This window comes from Corvus cornix, chromosome 12 (genome assembly GCF_000738735.6).
Source record: "Corvus cornix cornix isolate S_Up_H32 chromosome 12, ASM73873v5, whole genome shotgun sequence".
Classification (NCBI taxonomy): Eukaryota; Metazoa; Chordata; class Aves; order Passeriformes; family Corvidae; genus Corvus; species Corvus cornix.
The window spans coordinates 4,117,664-4,141,754 of NC_046342.1; the positions used below are offsets into that span (position 1 = coordinate 4,117,664).

At 39.1% G+C, this 24,091-nt stretch overlaps 1 protein-coding gene across 12 annotated transcripts in view; it reads right to left on the reverse strand.

The window, feature by feature from the left end:
• Positions 1-24,091, reverse strand: part of DOCK3 (dedicator of cytokinesis 3) — a 185,444-nt gene that overhangs the window by 98,434 nt on the left and 62,919 nt on the right. For all 12 annotated transcript variants that reach the window (XM_039559294.1, XM_039559293.1, XM_039559298.1 and 9 more), the window contains exons 7-9: positions 18,628-18,712; positions 10,869-10,910; positions 8,924-9,078 (exon numbers count right to left, since the gene is read on the reverse strand). In XM_039559294.1, coding sequence (XP_039415228.1) covers positions 8,924-9,078; positions 10,869-10,910; positions 18,628-18,712 — 282 coding nt within the window. The remainder of the gene's footprint in view (positions 1-8,923; positions 9,079-10,868; positions 10,911-18,627; positions 18,713-24,091) is intronic.

Sequence of the window (24,091 nt, forward strand, 5' to 3'; positions counted from 1 at the left end):
ATCTTTCAGAATTGCTAATTTTTGCTCATCCTCTTGGGAAAAAATCTAGGTCCTTACAGCTGCTGTAAGACTGACCTGATAACAAGATCTCCCAGAGCTCCACAGTATGAGTCTTCAATCTCAGTGTGAGTGCGACAGGAAGCCAGAGCATATGTACAGAATGGTCCTGTGTCTGTGAAGAACTCAATTCCCACTCCCAGTGTAAAGCAAGAGCATCTCCCAGATGCCAGCAGTGTTTGAGCAATCCATCACTGACAGCGGTCACTGCCGAGCCCCGGAGACAGGAGCATCACCTCTGGTGAACTTCAAGTTTGCTCACTGTCTCAACAGCGACTCATGGACTATTTAAAAATCTTCCTTTTCAGGCGAGTGCTCACCGAGTGTGTTTGGTTTTTCCCCCTTTTCTTTTGTTGGGGGAGGCAGGAGACTTGCTTTCCCGAGCTGTCTTATCCAGCAGCTCTGCAATAACCTTGCTTTCACAAACAAGTGAAGCAAAGTACACTGCTTTGGTTTATGGAGTGTATTTTATAAAGACATCTTAGAGAAAAGAACACCAAATCTGTGAGGGAAATGAATCTGGCCCTGAGAAAACGGCTCCAAGCAACACAGTTTGCTTCCCAGCAAATTCAGGCTTAATGCTCATGAATTATTAAATTACCACATTGGCGAGAAGCCCCGGGGGAGGATTACAGAGCTTACAGTAAGACTGTTACTGCAAACACTGGGTTTCCATGGAAACAGAAAATAGTGAAAATAACTACCTGTCATTTCTCTTGCCACATTCAAGGGAAAACCACCACAATGTTAAAGTGTTATTGAGGCTTGCAGGAGAAAGGGAGCTAAGCACCAATTACTTTCTCCTTGGCTTCTCGTGACTCTGCCACACTTGAACATTTGACACCGTCATGAGGATTTTTTTGTTATTTCCATCATAAAAGGTACATATTTACGTTCCTCAAAGGAATCTTGTCAATTAGAAAAGGTTTCTATTTCTAAAAAAAAAAAAAACCCAAAAGAGAGACTTTAGTCATCTAGTGTGCTTCCCCAGTAACAGAGATTTTAACTAATGGAAAGCAAGGCAGACTGACCCTGCCAGGTGGCAGGTGAGGAAAGCTTTGCAGGGAAGAATTCTAATTTTGCATTACAGGTATTTTGTAGAATAAGGATTTTATCACCATCTCTACCCTAGGAGAAGCTAATGGTTCTGAGGTCTGATACAGCAGCTGTCACATTTAATTCTTGCTCCACAAGAGCTTTGCACATGACAATTTCTGCCAGGAACACAGAATTGGGTTTTCAGGGGGAATTTTACCACAGAAAGAGCTCAAATGTAATAAGAGGATTCCTTATACTGGGCCTTCCCACAGACAGAAAAATACTTGGAAGTGCTTTCTCTGAGCTCACATATTTTAACAATGCAGATTTGTCCCCTGCCCCTCAAGTGAGCAGAATCTCTTCCAGCTGTGTGTGTTCATGACACATTGTCATTCGTCCTGAGCAGGAAAAGGAAAGAAGTTCCAATGCCTGCAACTAATTGATTTCTTCCTGTTAATAACTAAAAAAAAATCAAAATAACCCTGCAGAAAACACTATATCCCTGCCTATTTGCACATCATATTTGATCCCCAACAGAAAAAACCCCCACTTGTGGGGGAAGGAGGGTAGTGGTGGTGAGAGACACAAAATAAGATGGATATCTGTAAAAGCTCCTGCTTTGGAATAGCTACATATTAATATTTCCATAGGAACCATGACAAATAGTAATTTTATAGGAAAGAATTAACATCTCTAATAATACCACTTACATCTCTTCCAGAACTTTCATATACAAAACCAGACAGTAGGCAGTTTCTTTTGCATATACTATTAACAAGAGAGGGGATAAATAGGAAAACCAAGCAAATGCAGATTCTAGAGAAAGATCCAGGGAATGAAAGTCAGCTGAAGCAACCAATAGAGAAAATGAAAATGCATCACTCCTCCTGTGCCCTTTTCTAAAAACCTACCCACCAAAAACCTTATAAAATACTCCACAGGTTTCATCTCCAGTGATGATGAAACCTCTAATTTTCAGAAGCTCTATATTCTATCAGAAAGGCTCTTTGTCCCAGCTGTGTGCAGCACACTTCAGAGACACAAAGATTTTCCATGGTCACTGCAGCAACCAGAACAAGGCCATTGCTGTGGGCAGCAATATTCCTTAATGTTTGGTTAGCTTTTGAGGAAGTTCACCCTGAGCAGGATGAAAAGTTCATGCTATAACCATTACTATTGCTATCAATTAACTATTGCACAAAACTCAGAAAAATACTTTCCTTGAAATACTAAAGCCACACCAAACTTAAATACAGGAGGAGCTGATGGAAGATTAGCTATCCCAACAGATCAGGTTGCTAAAAGAGAGGTAAAAATTCGAAGATGGTTTTTTTTTCATGAATAAGCAGAAGAAAAAACTCATTAGGTGGTAAGGTTAATCCCTAGGAAAGTTCTCTGAATATTAAAGAAATAATTCTCAGTGATACAAAGTTATTCTTTCCCAGCAGACAAATCATTATACTGACAGTGAACGAGATACCTTTTCTATTTGAAAATATCTATGCTATTAAAAACATAACAAAAGGAAAATTTAGCATATATTGCACAATAAAAGTAAAATATAATTTTCTACTTCCTTACATAGCAACTGGCAATAAAGGAACATGATAATATTTTAAAGCAATTAACTGGGGATAAATGCCCACACATTGTCCCAGCACTCCCAGAGCCATTACTTGAGAGAGAAACAATACACAAAAAGGATCTTCAGGTCAGTCCCAAATCCTGGGAGAGAATTCAGTCCGGCTGGTTTGACACAGTTTTTACTGTGGATCCTTCCACATTAATTAACAATTTCTCTTTCAGCTATTCAACTTCAACCGTACTTATCTACCCTTTTTCTGACCTTATTAATGCCAGTCATACTCATTTTTTTATTTCCCCCTCTCTCCACTCCCAGCTGCCAAACCTCCCTCTGCCCAAGGACAATCTGATGTCTAGAATGTGCACAAGTTCTACAGCCCCGGTTTGGGGCAGGTAGGGCTGCTCTGGACAGGTGTTTCTACATTAAGGATGCTGATCCTGCATATCAGAGCTCTGAGAGGACTCAAACCCCTTCTTGGACAGGCTTGTGGGAAATTTGCCATTGCATTTTCAGAAGCTGGCTCAGTGTTTGAAATGGAAGCTCCTGACAGTGGTAATTGTCTGCATTATGAAGTGCTACAGGAAAATTATTCAAGATGGCATGTTTAAGTACAATGTAATTTTAGCTACACTGTTCCTGCTAACATTTTTTAGCAGCTGATATACATTCCTATTGACAGTTTAAAAGTCAAAAAAACATGACTAAATGATGATGAGACCCATGGAGCTAATGGCCATCATCAAATACAAACACAGCTGAAGGATTCCTGCCAAATTTGTTAAGGTAACCTTCATCAGCTTGGTGTAGATTTGTATTCTGACGTCTGAATCGGGAATACTGCGTCACAGACACTCCTGCTACAGAAAGAGTGAAAATCAAATCCCCTACAAATTCATCATTTCTAAATCCAGTGTTTCAAACTGGTGCATTTCATTCCACTCTACCTAAACACTGTCACAAACATTTTCTTTTTACACCCTCCCCCTGACACTCAAGTGCAGTATCATGACTTCTACAGGACCAGGTTGTACAGGTGAGTAGCAACTTGAGAAAACTCTTCTAACACTCACACACTGGTTAAACCAAACCCAGTTTGGTCGTGCCCCAGAAGTTAACTTGTTTAGAAGGACAAGGGGACACTTAAATTGAGAACGGTATTCTCTAATATTTTTACCCCTTTAGTATCTTAAACTATTTACACATTCGTCTGCTGATTTTTATCACAGAAAATAATTTGGTTAGAAAGTATCCCAAGATCCAGAGATTAGTTACAAATAGGAAATCACTATTTCCATTACCTCTGCAGTCACCACCAAACCCCACTGCAGAGCAGTACTAAGAGCCAAACATTGCCACTGAACATTTTTTGACTCAACCTTGAAAAATAGGGGCAGATGATTTTATGTCAGATGACTTTCGAGCAGCTGAATCCAACTATCCTGATGGAGACCCAGAGTGTTTTTCAGCCCATAATTATGTTTCCAAACCATGTTTCTCTCCTGAGAACTGCTTTGTCAATGGTGCTAAATCCTTAAGATAAGACTTGGGACAGACTGTACTGCTCACATTTTCCCCATCATCCACCCACAAACTGAGAAGATTTCCACAAAAAACATCTTTCTGTATCACCTATTAGCAAGAGCTTTAAAGAGCAAGCTTATGTTTTTTCTCATTTTGGCTACTCCTTTTAAATTTTAACACTGAAATAGATGTTTTCCAATCTAAGTCCCAGCCTTGTGTTGCAGTGGTTAGAATCCTGTCTCACCCCAAAGACATGGCAGATATTTAAAACAGACACCACAGAGAACATCTGGTCTCTCGACAAAAGGTTGGAACACTTTCTGTGTGAGAAATGCCCACATGGACTTCCTCAGCCACTGCCATCAACACCACCACAGGCACTCAGCACATCTTCCAAACCCCCCAGTCACGAGGAGGTCGTTGCTATAATGGGAATGGCAAAGGCTCAGTAAGTAGGAGGAGGCAGGTGGAGGAGTTTCCAGCAGAAATATGCACAACACCATTTTTCATGCATAATTACTGCTTAGGCCCCCAGATCTTCAAATTCAATCACATCAGAGTTTCTCTTTTGTTCTATTCACTCTCCATAATTAAGGATATTTCTAGATGACAACGAAATTTTAAATCCCAGCAGTGTGTAAAATAGGGTAACTGGTTGAAGATGCAGGCAGAATGAAAAACATTCACATGTTTAAACATAAACTTTATAAAGAAAAAATACGACAGAAATTTATTTATCCTTTTCCATACTCAGAAGTCTGAGAGAATTGGGATTGTTCAGCCTGGAAAAGAGAAGGCTTCCAGTACCTGAAGGAAGTCCACAAGAGAGATGGAGAGAGACTGTTTACAAGGGCTGGAGTGATAGGACAAGAGGGAATGGCTTCACATGGAGAGTGGGTTTAGATGAGATCCCAGGAAAAAATTCTGGGAGGGTAGGGAGGCCCTGGCACAGGGTGTCCAGAGAAGCTGTGGCTGCCCCATCTCTGGAAGCGTCCAAGGCCAGGTTGGACGGGACTTGGAGCAACCTGGGACAGTGGAAGGTGTCCCTGCCCATGGCAGAGAGTGGAATGAGATGGCCTTTAAGGGCCCTTCCAACTCAAACCATTCTGGGATTCTATGACAGTGGACTTTTCAAGCTTATTTTCAGAAAAAAACCTGCTATCATACTTTTGAATGTGTAATTTTTCTAAGTTATGCATAATTCCATGCATTTCCTAGAAAAATAGAGTTCTTATATAGGTATCTAAACCTCACTGCTTTTACTGAATTAAGTATATTTTCACCCATCAAAATCATGCTAAAAAATGTAAAGAGATTTAAATATATCTCTTTTTTTTTTTCCACCTTTCAGCATAAATAACACTCTGGATCACTTTGTCTACCAGTTTCCAGCTCCTTTAGAGCAGTTTCGTCCAGCCTGTATCTCTATTATATCAAGTTTAATACTTCTCTTCTGTTGAGGCAGGAGGTGCATTCCCGTATAACAGAACAAAATTAGTTGGCTCTGATGTGATTTGTGCTTGACAAATCTGTGTAGACTTTTACTTACCATCTTGTTAGCTTCTTAGTGCTAACAAGTAGTTTATTTGTTCCACGACTTTTCACATTTGTCATCAGATTGTAGCTGACCTTCTTAGGGAGATTGAGGCAAAACAGCCATTAAATACTCCAGCTATCTTGGAAACATCTGCTCATGGCTTAATGTCCCCTTTAATCTTTTCAGTTATTTCTTGATTTTGTAAAAAAAAAAAATTTTTTGCTGCTAAAGCATTATAGAATTATTCTTTTTTTTTTTTTTTTTCCCCTTGATGCCTTTTGCTAGTTGTATTTTTTGTACGAGTTTCTGTCTCTTCCTATCCCTGTTTGTGCAATTTCATTCGTCTGCCCTTTTTTATACTGCCTTCCAGACTCCATTTCACCACAGGATATGATACAGACTTTCTGTTGTTCTCGTATCATTGTTCTTTCCTTCATACTGAAACAATTTGCTTTTGTGGTCTTCAACAGTATCATTAAGAAACAGACAACTCTCAAATTTCTTTTCTCCATATCAGTTTACCCATCTCTGTTTGATCTTTATTCACCCCTTCCTTACTGAGTTCACCATCTTTACAGTAAGATTTTCTTTCCTGCCTTTTTGATGTTACCCTCAACTTGGTCATTCCATGATCACTCATCCCAAGGTGTCTCACAATGGGGTATAATCATTGGCTAGAATCCAAACTGGATCAATTACCACATCATTTTCCAGTAACTTCCACGTAGCAAACAAACTAAGCTATTAAAGATGAATCACAAAGATTTTGTTGCTAGACTAGTGGCTTTTGTATGCAAGAAAAAAAATATCCCAAATACTTTAAAAAAGACAAATAAACTTTGATCCCTTTTCATCTGAGCCTTCAAGTTCTATTTACTTACAAGTATTACTCTTTATATTTCTGTCAGATTAAAAATGAAGTAACTTTTTCCTTGTGTTTACCTCCAGGTCTGATGCCTCTGATGGCAGTGTTGTTATTCCTGCCATCCATAGCTCCTCCCTGTCATCCTTTGTCTGCTCCTCCTTTGCTGACAACCATTAAACACAGCAACATTTCTGTATTCAGAACCTGGGAACCACCTCCAACTGTATTTCAGCTGCTGCTCCAACCTTCTGATTGCTAATCCACACCTGGTGCATGTTGTTACTTCAGCCCTTGAAAAACACTGCAACTTTCACCCATTCCTCACTTAACCTCCCTGGGAAATAACTCTTGGCACCAGCAGGTTCAGGGAGGTTTGTAATCCAGCACATGTCCAAGGCAGTAATGCTGAAAGCCACTCAGCCTCCAGCACGCACTGCTTGGGTAAGAAATTTATCAACCTCCAAGCCATTTCAGAAGTCAATTTGTCCCTTTCATTTAGAGTGCAGCGTGCAGAAGCCTTGCTTAGGTTTTTTACCTTAATGTACTATTTCCCGAGAGGAAGGGAAATGCTTTAAAGTAGATATAAAAACATCATTCTAAATTTGTAGCTATGTGTTTGTCTGTTTTTTGGTTTCTTCTCCAAAACAGAGCTCAGCCTCATTACACATTTCTTCCCCAGCACTCTCTGGCATGTAAGAAAATGTAAAAATTATGCTGTTTTCACTACAGCCGACCACTGAGGCTTAATGCAAAGAGCTAAGTAATAACAACTGTTTGCACAAAAAAGCATTACTATATATATTTAAATTTGCCTGAATCACTCTTTGTGCTTTTTCTCATTATAACTATTATTTTCTTGACCTTATTTTCATCACTGACAAAACCCTTTCCTTAAGGCTCTCCACTCAGTGTTTACATACAAACTGCAGCCCAAGACAATTCATCTCCTTTCAAAGCAACTTCTGCTGGCAGCAGCTCGTCTGCCTGTCCCTTCCTCTTCCTGGCACCTTTTCTCATCTAAATTATTTAATATTTTACTGCTTCGCAGTAGGAGCTAGTTGTGCACATTTTTTTGGCTTCATTTTCCATTTTCACCTTTCCCTCTTAACAGTTATTTTCTGGTAATTCTCTCAAGAGAGGAATCATAGGCACATCCTCCTAAACTACATCAGCTGGAGTGTCCACAGAGCTGCAAAGGTGGGAAGGGTCTGGAGGTGAAGCCAAAGGGGGAGTGGCTGAGGGCACTTGGTTTGTTCAGCCTGGAGGAGACTGAGGGGAGACCTCACTGGAGCCTTCAGCATCCTCCCAATGGGCAGCAGAGGGGAGGGTACCAACCTCTGCTCTCTGTGACCAGGGACAGCAGGGAATTTCTGGAGCTGTGTCAGGGGAGGTTTAAGCTGGATATCAGGAAATACCATCAAGTCATCAAAGCTTTCTAATATAGACCAATTTTTAGTGGGATGTACTGTGAAGAGAAACAAAACTGTTATCACTCTACTCTGAACTTTCTTGGATGAACATTATTCACATAACTATGTTCTTCTGAGGAAAGAACATTCTGTGGCTCTTCCCTCACTTTAAAACAAGTCTAAATCTAATTGCTGAAAATTAGGAGAGTTTTGACTATGGCAGCAAGTGACTGTCAGGACATGCTTTTACCAAAACTCAGAACACTCCACAAACATGCTGTTCTTCAGATCAGACCAAGCTGCATTTGCTAAACTTCCAAGACATAAAATAAATGCTCTTCTATATACTCTGATGTTTTCAAAACATATGCTTGTAAAAGAAAAAGCCCATCTCATGTTTGCTAACACTGGTACCAATTAGTTCAGTGTACTGAGAGCACAGACAAAGGAATACATGTGAGTAGTTGATGTTGAGAGCAATACAGTGATGAGAACGAGCTATTTTGTGACAGGCCTGGAAGGCAGTGAGTGGAGAAGAGTTAAAGAGGCACACAGCAGTCCCTTCTCAAACCAGCCCCATAGCCTGGCCCTGTCATTATTTGTGTTTCTTAACCAACAGCCCGAAGGAGGAAGCTACGAGACACTAAGAGCTTCAGTAATGTCTGGAGGCAAAGTCAGAAAACTAAAACATTCAACCATTCTGTGCCTTCAACTAATTCACTAAATTTCCTATGCTAGACCAGCATTTCTGATATTCCCACATAAGGACTGCAGGGCCAGCCACTTATGATTTATCAGCTCTGTCCTTCTAGCTGGGCCACAAGAACACCCCACGTGTTTTTCTCCAATATATTTGCTCTGTTCACAGCTCTTTTCCTAGGAAGCTTTTCAGCTATTTGACACCTTCCTACCTGATCTGTTTGCCTTCCCGGACATCGTACAAAGAAAAAAAGACATCTGTGTCCTCTCCAATGGTGTTGTAGGTGAAGCTCTTCAGGCTGAGGAAGAAGTGATGAGGCACTGGCATCCGACAGGCTTCCCCGTGCCGCTGACGGATCGTATCCACCTGATTCAAAGCAGGGAAAACCATAGGCAGCTCTTCACAAATAAAGGACACGTGACCAACTTGATCATTTTAACTGAGAGGTTGCCTCTCCTCTCTCCGTCAAGTAAAAGCCTAATCTCAAATATATTCTGCCTCAGAGATAGGTGCTAGATTAAGTTTTCTTCCTCTATTTTTAACACTTCTAATTTGAATAGATTGATGAAACTGTGATAACCAAGTAGATACAAAACAAATGGTTTATGCATTGGAAATCTGATTTTATCAAGTAAACCAAGTCAATCCTATTTCTCAAATTTTGCCTTGATCCTGGTACTGAAAATGAATTATAAAATAGTACTGGGGTGGTTCCTGATGATTTCCATTTAAAGCAGATGGACTTCAAAGCATTTTTAATAACATTTGTTACATTATTACTTTCCAGCAGCTGCAATTCATTTATAGAGGTCACTTACATGGCCAGTAGTACAAGGGCAGTGACTGTCCCCCTGTACTGGGCACTGGTAAGGCCACACCTCAAATCCTGGGGTTTGGGCCCCTTACTCCAAGGAAGACACTGAGGTGATGGAGCTTCTCCAGAGAAGGGAACGGAGCTGGGAAGGGGTCTGGAGCACAAGTCAGATGAGGAGGAGCTGAGGGAGCTGGGAGGGCTCAGCCTGCAGAAAAGGAGGCTCAGGGGGGACCTTATTGCCCTGTGCAACTCCCTGAAAGGAGGCTGTAGCCAGGTGGGGGTTGGTCTCTTCGCTCAAGGAACAAGCAAAAGGACAAGAGAAAAACAGTCTCAAGTTGTGCTAGGGAGGTTTAGATTAGATATTAGGGAAAAATTCTTCACAGAAAGGGCTGCCAAGCACTGGAACAGGCTGTTCAGGGAAGTGGTGGAGTCACCATCCTTGGAGGGATTTAAAAGTTGTGTAGATGTAGTGCTCAGGGACAGTTTAGTGATGGGCTTGGCATTGCTGGGGGAACATTTGGACCTAAACTTAAGGGTGTTTTTCACTCAAAAACAATCCATGACTTACAACCAGGCTTAACAGGCCAGTTTGTCCTGCAGGTAGAAAACCACTTAATAAGGGTTGATAACATGAGCAACCAACCAAGCCAAATAGTTGAAAGGTTTACATTTTGACTCAACATATCAAGACATATTTAAAGCAGTGAATGCTGGGGTGGCCAAAGAAAAAAGAGTGTAAGTAAATGTATGCTTTCAGTTTTTACAGCCCTTTACATGCACTCACTCTGATCTTAAACAGAAAGCATGAACATCCTAAGTTCCCTATGCTCATGTCCTCTGAATGCATAGACAGGTACATTCTAACCAAGAAAATCTGAACATTTTCAGACGTACAATTCAGATTTGTACTGGTTTAAAAGGAATTTTGTTCTGGATTTTAAATAGAATCCAAAGAAATCCTCATTCCTTAAAGACAGGTACCTGTGGAAGCACAGATCTCTGTAAAGATCAAAGCCAGATTCCATGACCAGGACTGGATTATATTAGTACAGAAAGGATGTGTGAAACAGAAGCCACTAAGCCACGTGTTAGCAGGTAGAGAGGAGTCACCCAGGCAGAGTGAGGCTTTTGATCTCACTACACAAGTTGATCTTTTAAGAACAACAGTTATGAGCTCAGAGACCTAAATGGAATTTGAAGGACCTTAGTGACTTAAATACTTGGGAATCTTCTGAGGAAGTGTTCTATGGGTAAGGACTTACCCAATAATCTCCATCACACCTTTACCTACATTACCATAAACTTAAAGACAAGAAAAAATTCAAATGTGGATGGTATTTACCTGTGATGTGCTCTGCTGGACACTGTGTCTACTTGACAAATGCTGTGGAGATATAAAATAGCAAAATTTAAACCTTTTTGAAAGTAAGAAATATTTCCATTATATTTATGTAGCATTAGAACAGTAATTCTAAAATATGACTTTCAAAATGATTATCAACTTTTCATGGCCTTTTTTTCACAGTGTATCATCACTCACAAGACCACTTGCTTTCCTAAAGGCTTTTCTCAGCTAACTTGGTGCTTTACCTAACTACTTGAATTTACAGGGGGTATTTACCTTAGCTTTTAAAGTAAACGGCTGTCAGGAGTTAGACAGAATTTCAAAAAGAAATGTTATTATAGTGTTGGAAAATTTCATTATTCTGTATAATCTCTATCTTCTCTCACTAAACGGGAAGATACCTCACCACTAACCATCATCTCCTGGTATATTGTTTGTGAGAAGGTGCATTTGTTAAAAAACACAGGCATATAGAAAGAAAGGTGGATTTTAGATGTTGTTTAAACTTTTTGCTCTAATAAGAAAATGAAATCCTGAAAAATGGTTAAAGACTCTTCTACAATTTCAGCTGCCCAACACCTGTAAAGAAGCATCAGTGTAAAGAGCTACATGTCTAAAAATTCAGAGGATGATGCTGTATTTAAAGCCTTTTATGCTAGATGTTATAATCAGAAAATGGACTGCAAGACTCACTGAAGCCATTTAATCTCCAAACAGAGATTTAAATACTAATCTAAATTGAAAAGGTTTCAGAGAGCTTTAAAAAAAATCATTAATGATTCTACCATGCCTTTCCCTGCATATCATCTTAATATTAGCATTTTAAACAGAAATATTTACACTGACACTACCACACACTAATAAATACTTTCTTCATTCGCCCCATCTCTCTCCTATTACAAACCCAACATCTTATTCTGACCAAACATTTACACTCTGTATCAGAATTAGCAGATCTGTTGACAAACACAAAGCTTCAAAGGAGGTGAAAGTAAAAGATTGTCCACAAAATGTATGTGGCAATATTCTTCTCAATCTATGACACTGTCTTTCACACAGAACACAAATAAGATTTTTTTACCACAAAAGGAGAGAGACTCTTCATAATGAGAATAAAGCAAGGAGATATTGGGGTACTGAGGAAGCTGGCAGAAGTGCTCACTGAGCCCCTTTCAATCCCTCACCAGCTGTTCTGGTTAACTGGGGAGGTCCCAGTCAAACATGAGCCAGCAGCGGGCCCAGCTAACCAAGGACGCCCCTGTATTTGACACTGGTGATGGCACATCTCAAATCCTGTGTTCAGTTTTGGGCCCCTCACTGCTGGGTTGGCTATTAGGGAAAATTTTGTCACCCAAAGCGTTGTCAAGCATTGCAACAGGCTGCCCAGGGCCGTAGTGGAGTCCCCACCCCTGGAGGGATTTAAAAGAAGTGTAGCTGTGCCACTTGGAGACGGGGGTCGGTGGGGGCCTTGGCAGTTCTGGGGGAATGGTTGAGCTCAAGGATCTTAAAGGTGTCCTCCAACCTAAACAATTCTATGAATTCTAAATGGCATATTTTGACATCTGTTTACATTCACAGTTATAAAAATGCCCTCTTTCACACTCTCAGTAGAAAAAGAGTGCTCTAGTGCTCCACTGTTCATCTGAATATTGCACCATCTTCTGAATGTTAAAAGCCTTTAAGTTGGCTGAGTTGTCTATTTAATCTTTTTGTCACCTGCAACCACTCAGAATCATCTGGCACAGAAAAGACCAGTTATTTAAGCTACTCAAGGTATCCTGACTTCTTTTGATTAAATTAATCTCTAAATCCAAGTAAGAAAGTGAGAGAGACACCCAAGCAACACAAATATGAGAGGTGGTCTGAAGAGATCCCTCAGCAAACACTGCTGCTTACAGAGTGTACACTGAGGTAAACCTATAACAATAAGTGGTAAAAATCTCAGGTTTTAATTTTTTCCACTATCAGAAGATAAGATTTTACTAACTCTCTGCTTTTATGCTTCAGGACCACATTGTAACAATACAATCACTGACTGAGTTAATTTTACGCGCCCTTGCCTCTGGCCAGGCAAAGTGCCCAGAGGGTATGTGCCATTTTTGGGTACTTGGATGGGAGGGTGACTGAAAATAGCCAACATGGATTTATCAGGGGTACATTATGCTGGATCAAGTGATTCCCCTGAGGTAAAATAACCAAATCAGTAGATGAGGGAAAATCAGTGGCTGTTGTTTCTCCTCTGCTCAGCAAGGCCCTCAGCACAGTCTCCCACAGCATTCCTGTACCCAAGCTGTAAAGTTACACCTGCATGGGTAGACTAAACTATTTTGTCAAAAAACCCCACAAACAGTAGGATTTTCAGGCTCCAAAGGTAGTGGTTAATGGTGTAGATTCTTCAGGGGTCTGTCCTGCGACCTATGAAGCCTTAAATTCCCAGATGATCCTAAACTGGGGGCAGCAGACTGGCAGGGTCCCACTAACGCAAGCCAAACGTAAGTCAGGGGAGCACTCTGGCAGCAGGGACATTTAACAATGTACTGTTTCTGTTATTAGGAATGGAGCCAGTAGACTGAGAATAACATTTATTCCTTTTTCCTTAGCACTCAGTAAACTACAGCTGAAACACTGCATTCAGCAAAGGACAGCGAAGCAGCCCAAGGTGCTTGAGGAGGATGGAGGGAATGCAGCATTTTGAGTCTGGAGAAGAAAAGGTTTGTAGGTGACCTGTGGCAGCCTTCCTGTAACCATGAAGTTCCCAGCACAAAGACACAGCCAGGCTCTCCACAGAGCTGCACAGCAGCTTGGTCAAAATACTGTGGTCATCAATTACAACACTGGATATGCCAATGTTCCAACAAGGAAAAATATAACTCCATCAGGGCAGCCAAGCATTAGAACAGGGATCCAATCCTTTCCCTCGAAGAATTTCGACATCCAATTGGACAAAACTCTTTGTAGCCTGGTCTGAGCTCAGTATTGACCTTGCATTGGGAGTAGGAAGTTTGCCTAGACCTCTCTGAGGGCCCTTCCAACCTGAAAAGCCTTTCAAGGTGATATAAAAATCAGGACTGTTAAGAAATTATCCATCTTCCTTCTAAAAAACAAAAAAAAAAATCAGTTTTACCTTTATTCTTCCCAAAAGATAGTTGTCTGTAAAGGTTGTGCACACTTTAACAAATACAACATTCAGTATAGCTGTTCTCAAAGGTGTTTCGTGATGCTTCAACTGATTCCTTGCTATTGAAATCTAGGCCTATTGATTCTTTTCCTATCCATCATTAGGATGAAAAGATTAATTAATTCAGCTTGTGATTGCACTATAACCTCAAATCTCCTCTACAAAACCACCTAAGCTTGCAGTGTCCCAATCTGTACTTCTGAGGTAACAATTGATTGCAGCAGTTAAAACCTTACATTTCTGATTCTCCCTGGTATACTACACTTTTCATATAATTTCTTCAGTTTCTCTATATTATTTGGAATTCTGATCCTTCCCTCCACTGAAAGAATCAGAAATACCATTTCCAACTTTGTGGATTTTGTATATTTAGTAAGCAGACTCCCTATTTCAGCATCTAGTCCTTAATTAAACTTGAAGCACTACAAAATGGAGGATGACCTCAAGAAATTCAGCAAATTCATCCCTCCTCCTATTTAATCAAATTATTGACAACCATTCTCCTTTTCTTTTTTTTCTTGAGTATGGGTTTTTTAATTAGCTCTGTGTTTATTTTACAGTAATTTCATCTAGAACTACTGACCTTTGGAGAATTTAAATTAAGAAAAAAAGTTTAAAACCTTTATTTAAATCTAAATACGGCATCAGCTGCTTCTCCTCTATCCACTATACATATCTGTGTTCTGGAAATACATTGAAACTTTTTAAAATTACTTATTCTGGACAAGTTCACACTCACTCATGTCCTTGCTGCAAGTAATTATTATTTTCTTTTATTATTATTATTATTTTTCAGCATTTTTTACAGGGAGAGAACAATTACTAGCTCCTCCTCCATCACCCATTTTTAAGGTGTGAAGTTTGCTTGCCCTTTGCTGGTATTCTGGAACCTTACCCACCTTCCCAATGATTATCACTAACACATCTGATGTGGCTTCTCTAGAGATCCCAGCTGGAATGTACACAGTTCTAAATCCCCTGGAACTAAAAAGTTCTTGATAAAGTTAACATCTTACCAGAGTTTAGTGGGGCAAGAAGGATATTAAATGCCACATTATTTTCTTGCATCATGTGCCAGTTGGTTTACTCCAGTATAAAAACTTTTCTTTAGCTTCCCAGTACCATCAGGTTATTTATATAAAACTGTTTCTTGATACAATTGACCACATTTGCTTGTTAAACTTGAATTTGTGCATTGCCCAATTTTTCTATTTGCCCATTTGTGCTATTCTATTATACTTCTCTATAAAATTCGGTTCTTGTAAACTTGCTCTTGGTAACCTCAATGTCCCTTTCACTCTAACGCCTGGAGGAAAAGAAGAATTCCTAACTTATCCAACTTGGCCTGTTAGTGAGCATCTTTGGTTTTGTTCTTAATTTACTGAAAGAGCTATCAATTCTCCTTACCTTCTTCTTCCCATCAAACCTCTTTCTCATGGTATCTTATCTACCAATATCAGTTTTCAGTGTTGTTCTTCCTCATTCCTTTCCTAGCAATGCCTGGTAAGTGAATCCCATCATTCCCAAGTCAGTCTTAAACTGCTTTCTGCCTTAATATTCTCATCTGACCTCTTACTGGGGTTTAGAACCCAACATACACAAACCTGTTCTCTGTCAATCTGCTTTGTTAAACAGAGAACAACCAAGAAAATCACAACAAAGATTTCGTGATCTTCCTGTCCAGCTTGTGTCCAGCTGTTTTCCTTATCTAGTAGAGTTCTGGGTAACTGAACTATTTTCTTGACTATTCCTCCTTACCAATCACATTTACCATCGGAATAAAGAATAAACAGTTATGAGGTGCATTAATGGCAGCATTAATTTGAAACTATTTGTTTAGGAACTCTATTTTTTTTTTAATATGAACTCTGGTGAACTCACGGCATTTCTCTCACACAGCTGGAAGAAATGCCTAAGCTGCAGCAGTTACACAGTCAACAGCTGTGCCTTTCATGCACCTCCTGAACTTGTCCTGAAGACACACACCCACTTCAATAACTTTATAGAAAAGCTAAGCCTAATTCATCACCAGCTTTGAACACTTCTGATTTGCGAAATGACTTCAGACGTTTGTAACTTGTAACCCTTTCCACTAAAATGTGCCATCCAAGTCTTCCTGACATTCTGCAGGACTTTGTGTTCCTAAACGACAACTTCAATCCAGTGGCAACTCCAGCACTGAGCTCTGTGGCAGAATTCTGAGAACATATTTTCCCACCATTCAAAAGTAATATGTATTTTTTGAAAGTGTTCTGTCATATTGGTTAAAGTCACAAACATTGTCATAGGGAAAGGGCAACTTGCTTTCCTTCAGGAGCAAAGCAACAACTCCTGACAAATACTGTGCATCCTGCAGCCACTGGCATTTAGCTTCAGAATGAGTAACGTGGAGAAGCAGGATGAGCACGGCCTCAGAGCACAACAGTTCTGCCAAACAGATGAATTCAGCATCACCCAGCAGTCATGGATACACTTAGCATGAAACATGAGAGCTGAAAAAGAGGCTCAAATTTAACAACTTACAATTTATCAAGAAGAGCAGTGCTAAGTCTAATGACTAAGTAAAAAATGCTTGAATCTGTTGTCGCAGAGAGAAAAGTCTGATGTGCTACCTCACCCATTGCTCTGCTAATGAGTGTTTTCTATGTTACATTTAACATCCTACAATCCTGAAAATACAAGAAAGCAATTTGGCTCTCACAACTATTCCTGCAAGATTATTCTACAATGTAAAACCCATTGCTCATTTGAGAATCCATGAAGTATTTCATCACAAGTAAGGAGGATTCTCTCCCTGAGTTTTTGTTAAATAATACCAATGATCCCCCAACCATATTAAAAATAACCCTAAAACAACCTAAGTCACCAACATACCCTTCCCTCATTTTTTACTAAATTCAAGTTTAAAAAAGTAACAGGTTTTCAGCTGCTTTGGTTCCTGAAATTGCCTTCTGACTGTGAAGAGATGTGATTAGACAGCACTGTCCTCTTGCATCTACAGACGCCGGCAGCAGTGAAGTGTGAAGTGAGTAATGGTGTGTCCTGAGCCCAGCCCAGAACGGAGCAGCACAGGCACAGGACTAAGGGGTGACACAATTAGGCTGCTCTGGCAATAAATATTGCCTACTTGCAGTATTCCAAGAATTCAGAGTAAAAAAATGTGCAGAATAAACCTCAGAGTAATAAACCAATCCTTAGTTAGCAACTAATCTCACACTCTGAGTCTTCACTGATTGAATTTGGTAGCGAGTTATTTCCATGCTGTACTGAAGGAAAACTCTGCTATACTGGCACCAAACTCTCCTCAGACCATGGAAAATCAGGAACAAACTTTAAAAATTAGCTCTATAGACTGGTGTACTTTCATATTTCTTATGCAACACTTTTTATTTCTTTCCATGAAATCCACTGTTATATGGTGCAAATAATCCAAACCAGCAACAGCACCCAGCCTGTTTACAAAACATGCCTTTGGTTTAAGGAAAAGGTATATCTTGCACACCAAAACCCATCCCCAAGCCATGGACCTCTCTGCTGCTAATCTGAAATAGCTGAAAGTCAAAACTGTTTTAAAATAGGAAATTAAAAGCTTCCTAGAAGTGAGTGACACTGTAACAGCATTACGTAGAAAACACTCTATTTTCTTTGGAAGATATTAAGTGAAGAAGTTGTATAAAATAATTGCTGAGGGGTTTTTATTTGGGTTGTTTGGGGCTTTCTTTTTTGGATAAAACAGCCTCTGAGGAAGGGTTTTCATTCACTTTCCTGAATTTTACATGCTGCTTACCTGCTGAACATTACATGCTGTTTCTCCCTCTACAGTTACATCACAACACAACCAAAATTATCTGTATTAGTCCTACTAACAGAGAATCCAAACACAATTAAGTTGTAACATGCATCAGTGACTTTACAGTTCGTTAATGGCACAATTCACATTTCCAAAACAACTTCAACTTCATTAGGTACCAACAGGACTGTACAAGTGACTAATCATGACAGAATTTGGAACTCACTCCAGTGAAGGGATTATACTACTTTACCTGAAAATCCAAATATTTTTATTCAAATGCACATCATGTTTTTAAGGAGCACTGACATAAAACAGGGATGGTCTTAATGCTCAAGGATTAATTTTGCTTAAATTAACTTACGCACTGGTCTCCCTCCTCTCTGCCCTTTTTTAGTGAGCTCAAAAAGTCTTTGTAGCAGGGCAAAGATGTTTATTATCTATGCAACCACTAAACCCAGACTTTTCACTTAGGTATTCTTCATCTGCAGATCTGCTGAAAGAATCAAATAGTGGCTCTCATGGACTTTCTGGGCTCACAGAACCTTCCAAGAGTAACACTGTGTTAGTTTATTAATTGAATTGAAAATGTATCAAAGCATGCCACTGCTTAGGGTACTCAGGCTACCAGAGACACAGCGCTGGTGGTCAGGGTGCAAATGAAGAAGACATTTAGATTACAACACCATTTTAAACAAGAAAACATGGAAGAGTAAAGAATAAAAACATTTTCTCTTCTTTCCCTCCCACAGTGAAAACTCAGAGCAATCTTCCACAGAATTTCTTACCATTTTATAGAGGTCTGAAACACTGATCTGATCTGAATCCACAACCTCAAAGTCCTTCCGAGGAACTAAGTCAAGGCCCAAATGTCTGGAAGAGAAGGAAGGAGCAGTGTCAGGGTGGTACATGAAGGTTCACCAGCACCTCCTGCATGTGCCTCCTCCATGGCAGGGACATGGAAATAGTCAACTATTCCAGTCTGACTGCAATTGTTAACCATTAAACATGTAACCCTTCTAAAGAAAATTTAATGCAAATATCAAAAAATCCCTCTACAAACTTGTTACTTTTTGTTCCCTGACTTCAGTGGAGCTCTGGCAATTAATGCAGGGGAAGCTTTTGGCCAGAATGTTGGTGCAGTACCCCAAAAAAGTTAATTTTGTACATGGAAATGTAGCAGGTAAAGACAGTTCGTACTCAGGTTTCTGCTGCAGTATTTGAGTAAGATCCTCCACTACATAATGAAAAAGTTCCATTAATAGCCCTGTTCAAACGTGCCAACAGATCCTGAGCCTTGGGAAGCTGCTTTGATATTCCTGGTGTTCATAAAACTTCACCCCCAACTTTATTACTGTGGAAACATAGTATTTTTTTAAATAACAAACAATAACTGCAATAACAATAATCTTAATCTCTATTTGTAACACACACAAAATATTTTTAATCATTCTGAACAGAATTAATATTTTGGTTCAAATCAAATACATAAACTGATAAAAAAAGAATACCAATGCAAAGATGACTGGTTAAAGAATTCAGCTGTAAAGAAGGCAGTGCAGGTCATGGCTTCACATGAGTAGCAGACAGGATAAGATACTCTTCATCCAGACAAATAAATGACAACTGTTAATGATTAATTAATAACTGTAGACTGCAGAACATGACAACCTTAAAAGTGACAAAACTCAAGTTTTGCTCCATAGATCTTCAGTTTCTGAGGCAGAGAGAGTTCTGAGCATTACAATAAAAAGGTACACTAAACACACATTAGGAGTAAATTTGAAAAAAAACCAACACATGAATTAACTATTTTCCTGCTTCTGCCTTATGTAACTTTGATACTTCACTTCTAGACATTTTCTATTGAAATTCTTGATAGTCTTAAAAAAAAAAAAAACAACAACTTCAGAAGAGGTGCCCTCACCAACTACCTTGGCACTCCTTTTGTAATGAACTATAAAAGAAAAGCAAAAGTCAATTTAATTTTGTAATCAGAGAGGGAAACATTCTGCACAGACTTGTTCCTGATGGCAAATGAAAAATTTTATTGAGAAAAACCTCTCTGGTACTGCAGAGTAATTGTGTGGAGCAATAACAGAAGGCTCCAGGCAATCCAGTGTCTCTTTCTGAGCAATTGGCTTAAAACAACAGCCAGGGAGAAGCAGCTCACCAGGAGGAAGCTCAGCTACCTTTGCTCACCACGGTGCTTTTAAACGTTACCCAGAAGTTTCCAAACTCCGTAATTCTTTTTTGAAACTCAGCCTAATCAGGTTTTCCTTCTTTATTTATATCCCTAAGCCATCACACCTCAAAAATATAGCTCAGCCCTGTTCACTTGTCCTGGCAGCACTGTATGGTCACTGAAACATCCTACTGAGAAACTGGAATTTCCAGTTTCTCAGTTCTTTGCTAAAATCAATTATCTTTTCAGTGGAAAAAAGGGAACAGCTTTCCTTCTTCAATGCAGTTTCATGTCAAATACCAAATTCTAAGTTCTAATGCCACATTGTGAAAGTGATGGTTTCACACTTTGTTTTGATTAAACCTATCAAACACAAGTTATCTGTGGCCCAGGACCAGTATCTGAAAACTGCAGCTGCAAAAATGAAAATGACTATCTATTTACCAAATGAAAGAGATTAAAATAAGGCCACACTAGGTAATCCTTACCTGCAGCTGCCAGCTGAGCCTCCTTATCACACAAAGTCAAAAAATATAATACCAAAAAAAGGTAAAATCAGTAAGAGATCACTGCAAAGGTTTTTTTTAAAAAATGTTAATGCTCATCAAATTCATGTACCTAAACAACCTCCAAAATACCCTGTCATTCACGTGTGTGCACACTCCCACCCCTGAAGTACATTGATAAAGGAGGGATTTCCCCTCAGCACACAGATATTGAACAACTTATTCCCCACTAACATTATCAAAGCCACTTGTGTGTGCACTGCAGTTCCAGGGCAGTCACAGAGCTCTGTTAAAGTTGCCCAGGAACACCTGGCCAAGCCAATCCCAGCCTGACAAGGTTCTGTTCACATCATTTCAGCTCTCTGGAGAGCTGGGGTGAAGCAGTGCCTGCACTCATTACTCAGAACGTGACAAGTGTATTATCTTCTGCTTAATAACGTTCAACACAACTGCAGCAGCATCCCTGTGAAACTTATCTAATACCCTATTTTTAGTTAAATCCCTTAACACCGTGGATTTTCAGCCCAGAAGATTCTCATTCTCTAATACTATGTTAATCCTGCACAACACTTGCTCCCAGCAAATAAGGGTGTCTTGGCTGGAGCACAAACATGCAGCCATTTACTGGTGGAAGGTGGAAGTTCAGGTTTGTACACTCAATTTGTATCAATAATTTTTTTGCCTGTGAAGGACTGACAACATAATGTTTGAGATGGCAATGACAGTCAGTGGCCCACTTTCCCTCTCAATTATCAAACACTGGGGGAATAGAAGAGCCCCAGCTGCCAGGCAGTATTTCTCCAAAACAGAGCATGCAAAAAATTACATAATGTGCTGGTTTGTTTATTTGACAGTTCCTGTCTGCACAATACTTTCTTTTACAAGCAAATTCTTGTGCTCTTTTATTCTGCCTTCACACTGAACTGCCCTTCAAAATTATTTCCCAAGTATACCTACAAAATATCACCAAGCCTATCAATTACCTCTTGACTGCATCTGTTTGGGATACCTCCAGCTGGCATTTAGGCATTCTTCCTCTTCTACATAAAGGTCTTCACAATTTTCCTTTCTTTGGGGGAAAATAATTTTTAAAATCCACCACCTAAAATCTCTAGATAATTTTCTCTCAAGTAATATGAAATCCAGCCAATTGACAAAAATACAGGGTTTTTTAATACTGAAAGGGATGAACACACAACTCAAGGTTAACTAGGCTTCTAGAAAAAAACAGCTTGGTTTTAATGGTAATTTTGAAGAATATTCCTAATTTCTAGTATGTCCATATATTTACAATACAAACAGCACAGCATTTAGAATCTGTAAAACCACAAGTCAGGATAACTCTTCCTAGAAGAGCCTTGCAGAAATATTTCATTTTACTTTAAAAAAAACCCCAAAAAACTCTCAGATGCAAACTCAATCTTGAAGAACAAATTGGGAGAGCTCATCACATCTCTGGAGGGTGCACGATCTCATCTCCTTTGCTCCAAAAATGTCCACTTTCCCTCAACCTTTTCATCTTTAATTCTACAGGCATCAATTTTTCTTGTATTCCTTCTCTCAGTATATCAAAGCCTCATTCAATATCATTCGTATTTCTCTTACACAAATAAAGATGGTGAAGGGAAAGAAAATGATCCTAGCAGTGATTCACATAAACTACATACAGACTTTAAAACAGACTTTGATGAAAATACAATACAGAAATCCATGGAAAATCAAATACATGAAAAAAACATGTTTGTCAAAATGAGACTCTAATAATACAACCTGATACTTTTCTTTGATGGAATTAAGTTATTTTATGTTAAAAACTGCAGGGGCTGCCATCTATACAGAAATTAATAAAGTACTGATGTAATGCTACACAGGAAATTATTTCTTAAAATGAAGATGATGAGATGAAGGTAAAGAATCTTAGGATAAAAGGGAATTGTAGCAAATACTTCGGAGCATGGCAGTATCAGGCTACAGAGAAAGGTTTTTCAGCTTTTCCTCAAAGATCGACATTCAGGAAAGTTTCTTAGACCTTTAACCCCAACTCAATCATTACTCCAAGCCTATTCAGGAAAGATGCTGTACATTTAGACAGAAATGGCAGCTGCTCTTCCTGCAACCTTCTTAAAGGCATTTCTTTATGGTTAAGTTGGTCTCTCCCATTTTGATCTCCTTTGATACAATGCCAACTACTGCAATAAAACTGCCTTTAATTCTCAAAACAGGTATCATCTGTACTTTTAATTCATATATCCACATGCATTTTACCAACTTTAAGCTAATTGTTGCAACACTACCAAAAAGTCATTCTAATTCCTTTTATGTCAAGAAAATATGACAAGAGGGTAGATCACTCCAAGCCCCAAAATAATCTAATAGTGTGAGCACTGAAATGTAGGGCTTTTTGAAATTTAAGACTGTGCTGACTTCACTGGATCACAAAATTCCCCTCCACAGTTATGGATGTCAGTAGTTAGCAGGTACTAACATTGCAACTGCTACTGGCTTTCCAACTGCAATTGTGAGGTAGGAGAAAAACCATGACTTTAAACGTGTGTTACATTTTCTTTGCATGACAGTGTGAAAGATTTATTGCTAATATTTTCCCTTTGTTTTTCATTTTAAACACTCATTTGTACCTCTTGGCTACCTGTGGATCTTTCTGTGTAGAATTTATGGCAACTATTTGGAATATTTCTTTTAATGCAATGATTTTAATAACATTTTATGGGGAAAAGGAATAACCTTTGACTAAAAAGTAATACAAAGCCTACAAACTCATCTTGTTTATGGCTTTTATCTGTCAAAAATATGAAGGTATTGGTGGCTCCCCCTCTTTACTCTGTTTCTGACCCTAAACACAGAGTATCTATACCACATTTATAGGGAAGGAAGTGTCTTCCCTAAGTATGAAAGGAAACCTGGATGCTTTCTGGTAATCTGACAGGTGCTACATTAATCTGAAAGAATCATCCTGGAGATCAGGTGAAATGACCTCTGATTTTCAAGCTGAATTACTTTGAAGAAAGCTTTATCTGCCTTTCTGGCACACAAGGTATTGCACATACTGCTGCAATTAGCTTTTGGCACTGAAGCAGAAGCAGAGGATTCACATTTCAAATAGAAGATCTGTCAGGCAGATTCCTTCATCTGTTTTTGATGCAAAAGTCTCTACAATGAAACAGCTTTTCATCAGCAAAAAAAGTTGCATTCTGGTTTCTCATTCTAAGCAATAGTAAAAGTTGAAAAACTTATCCATTCATGTAGAAGCAGAAACCTAAACAAAAATTCTAAAATCAAGTATCTATTTTACTTGAAACATGACAGAAAATGAGATGAAGAACTGAAGAGTCCACTTCATAACATGATTTAAATGAGATGATAAATAGCAGATTTCAGCTTTATAACATTTATAACAACTTTTTGCTTGTTATTTACAGACCATTGGACACTTCCAATAGCATTTCAGACTTCCACATATTAATATTATGGCCAATTGTATCAGAGTGAAACATTTTTAGAAAGCAGAAGTATTTGCAGCATTCTGTATAAAACGCAGCAAGA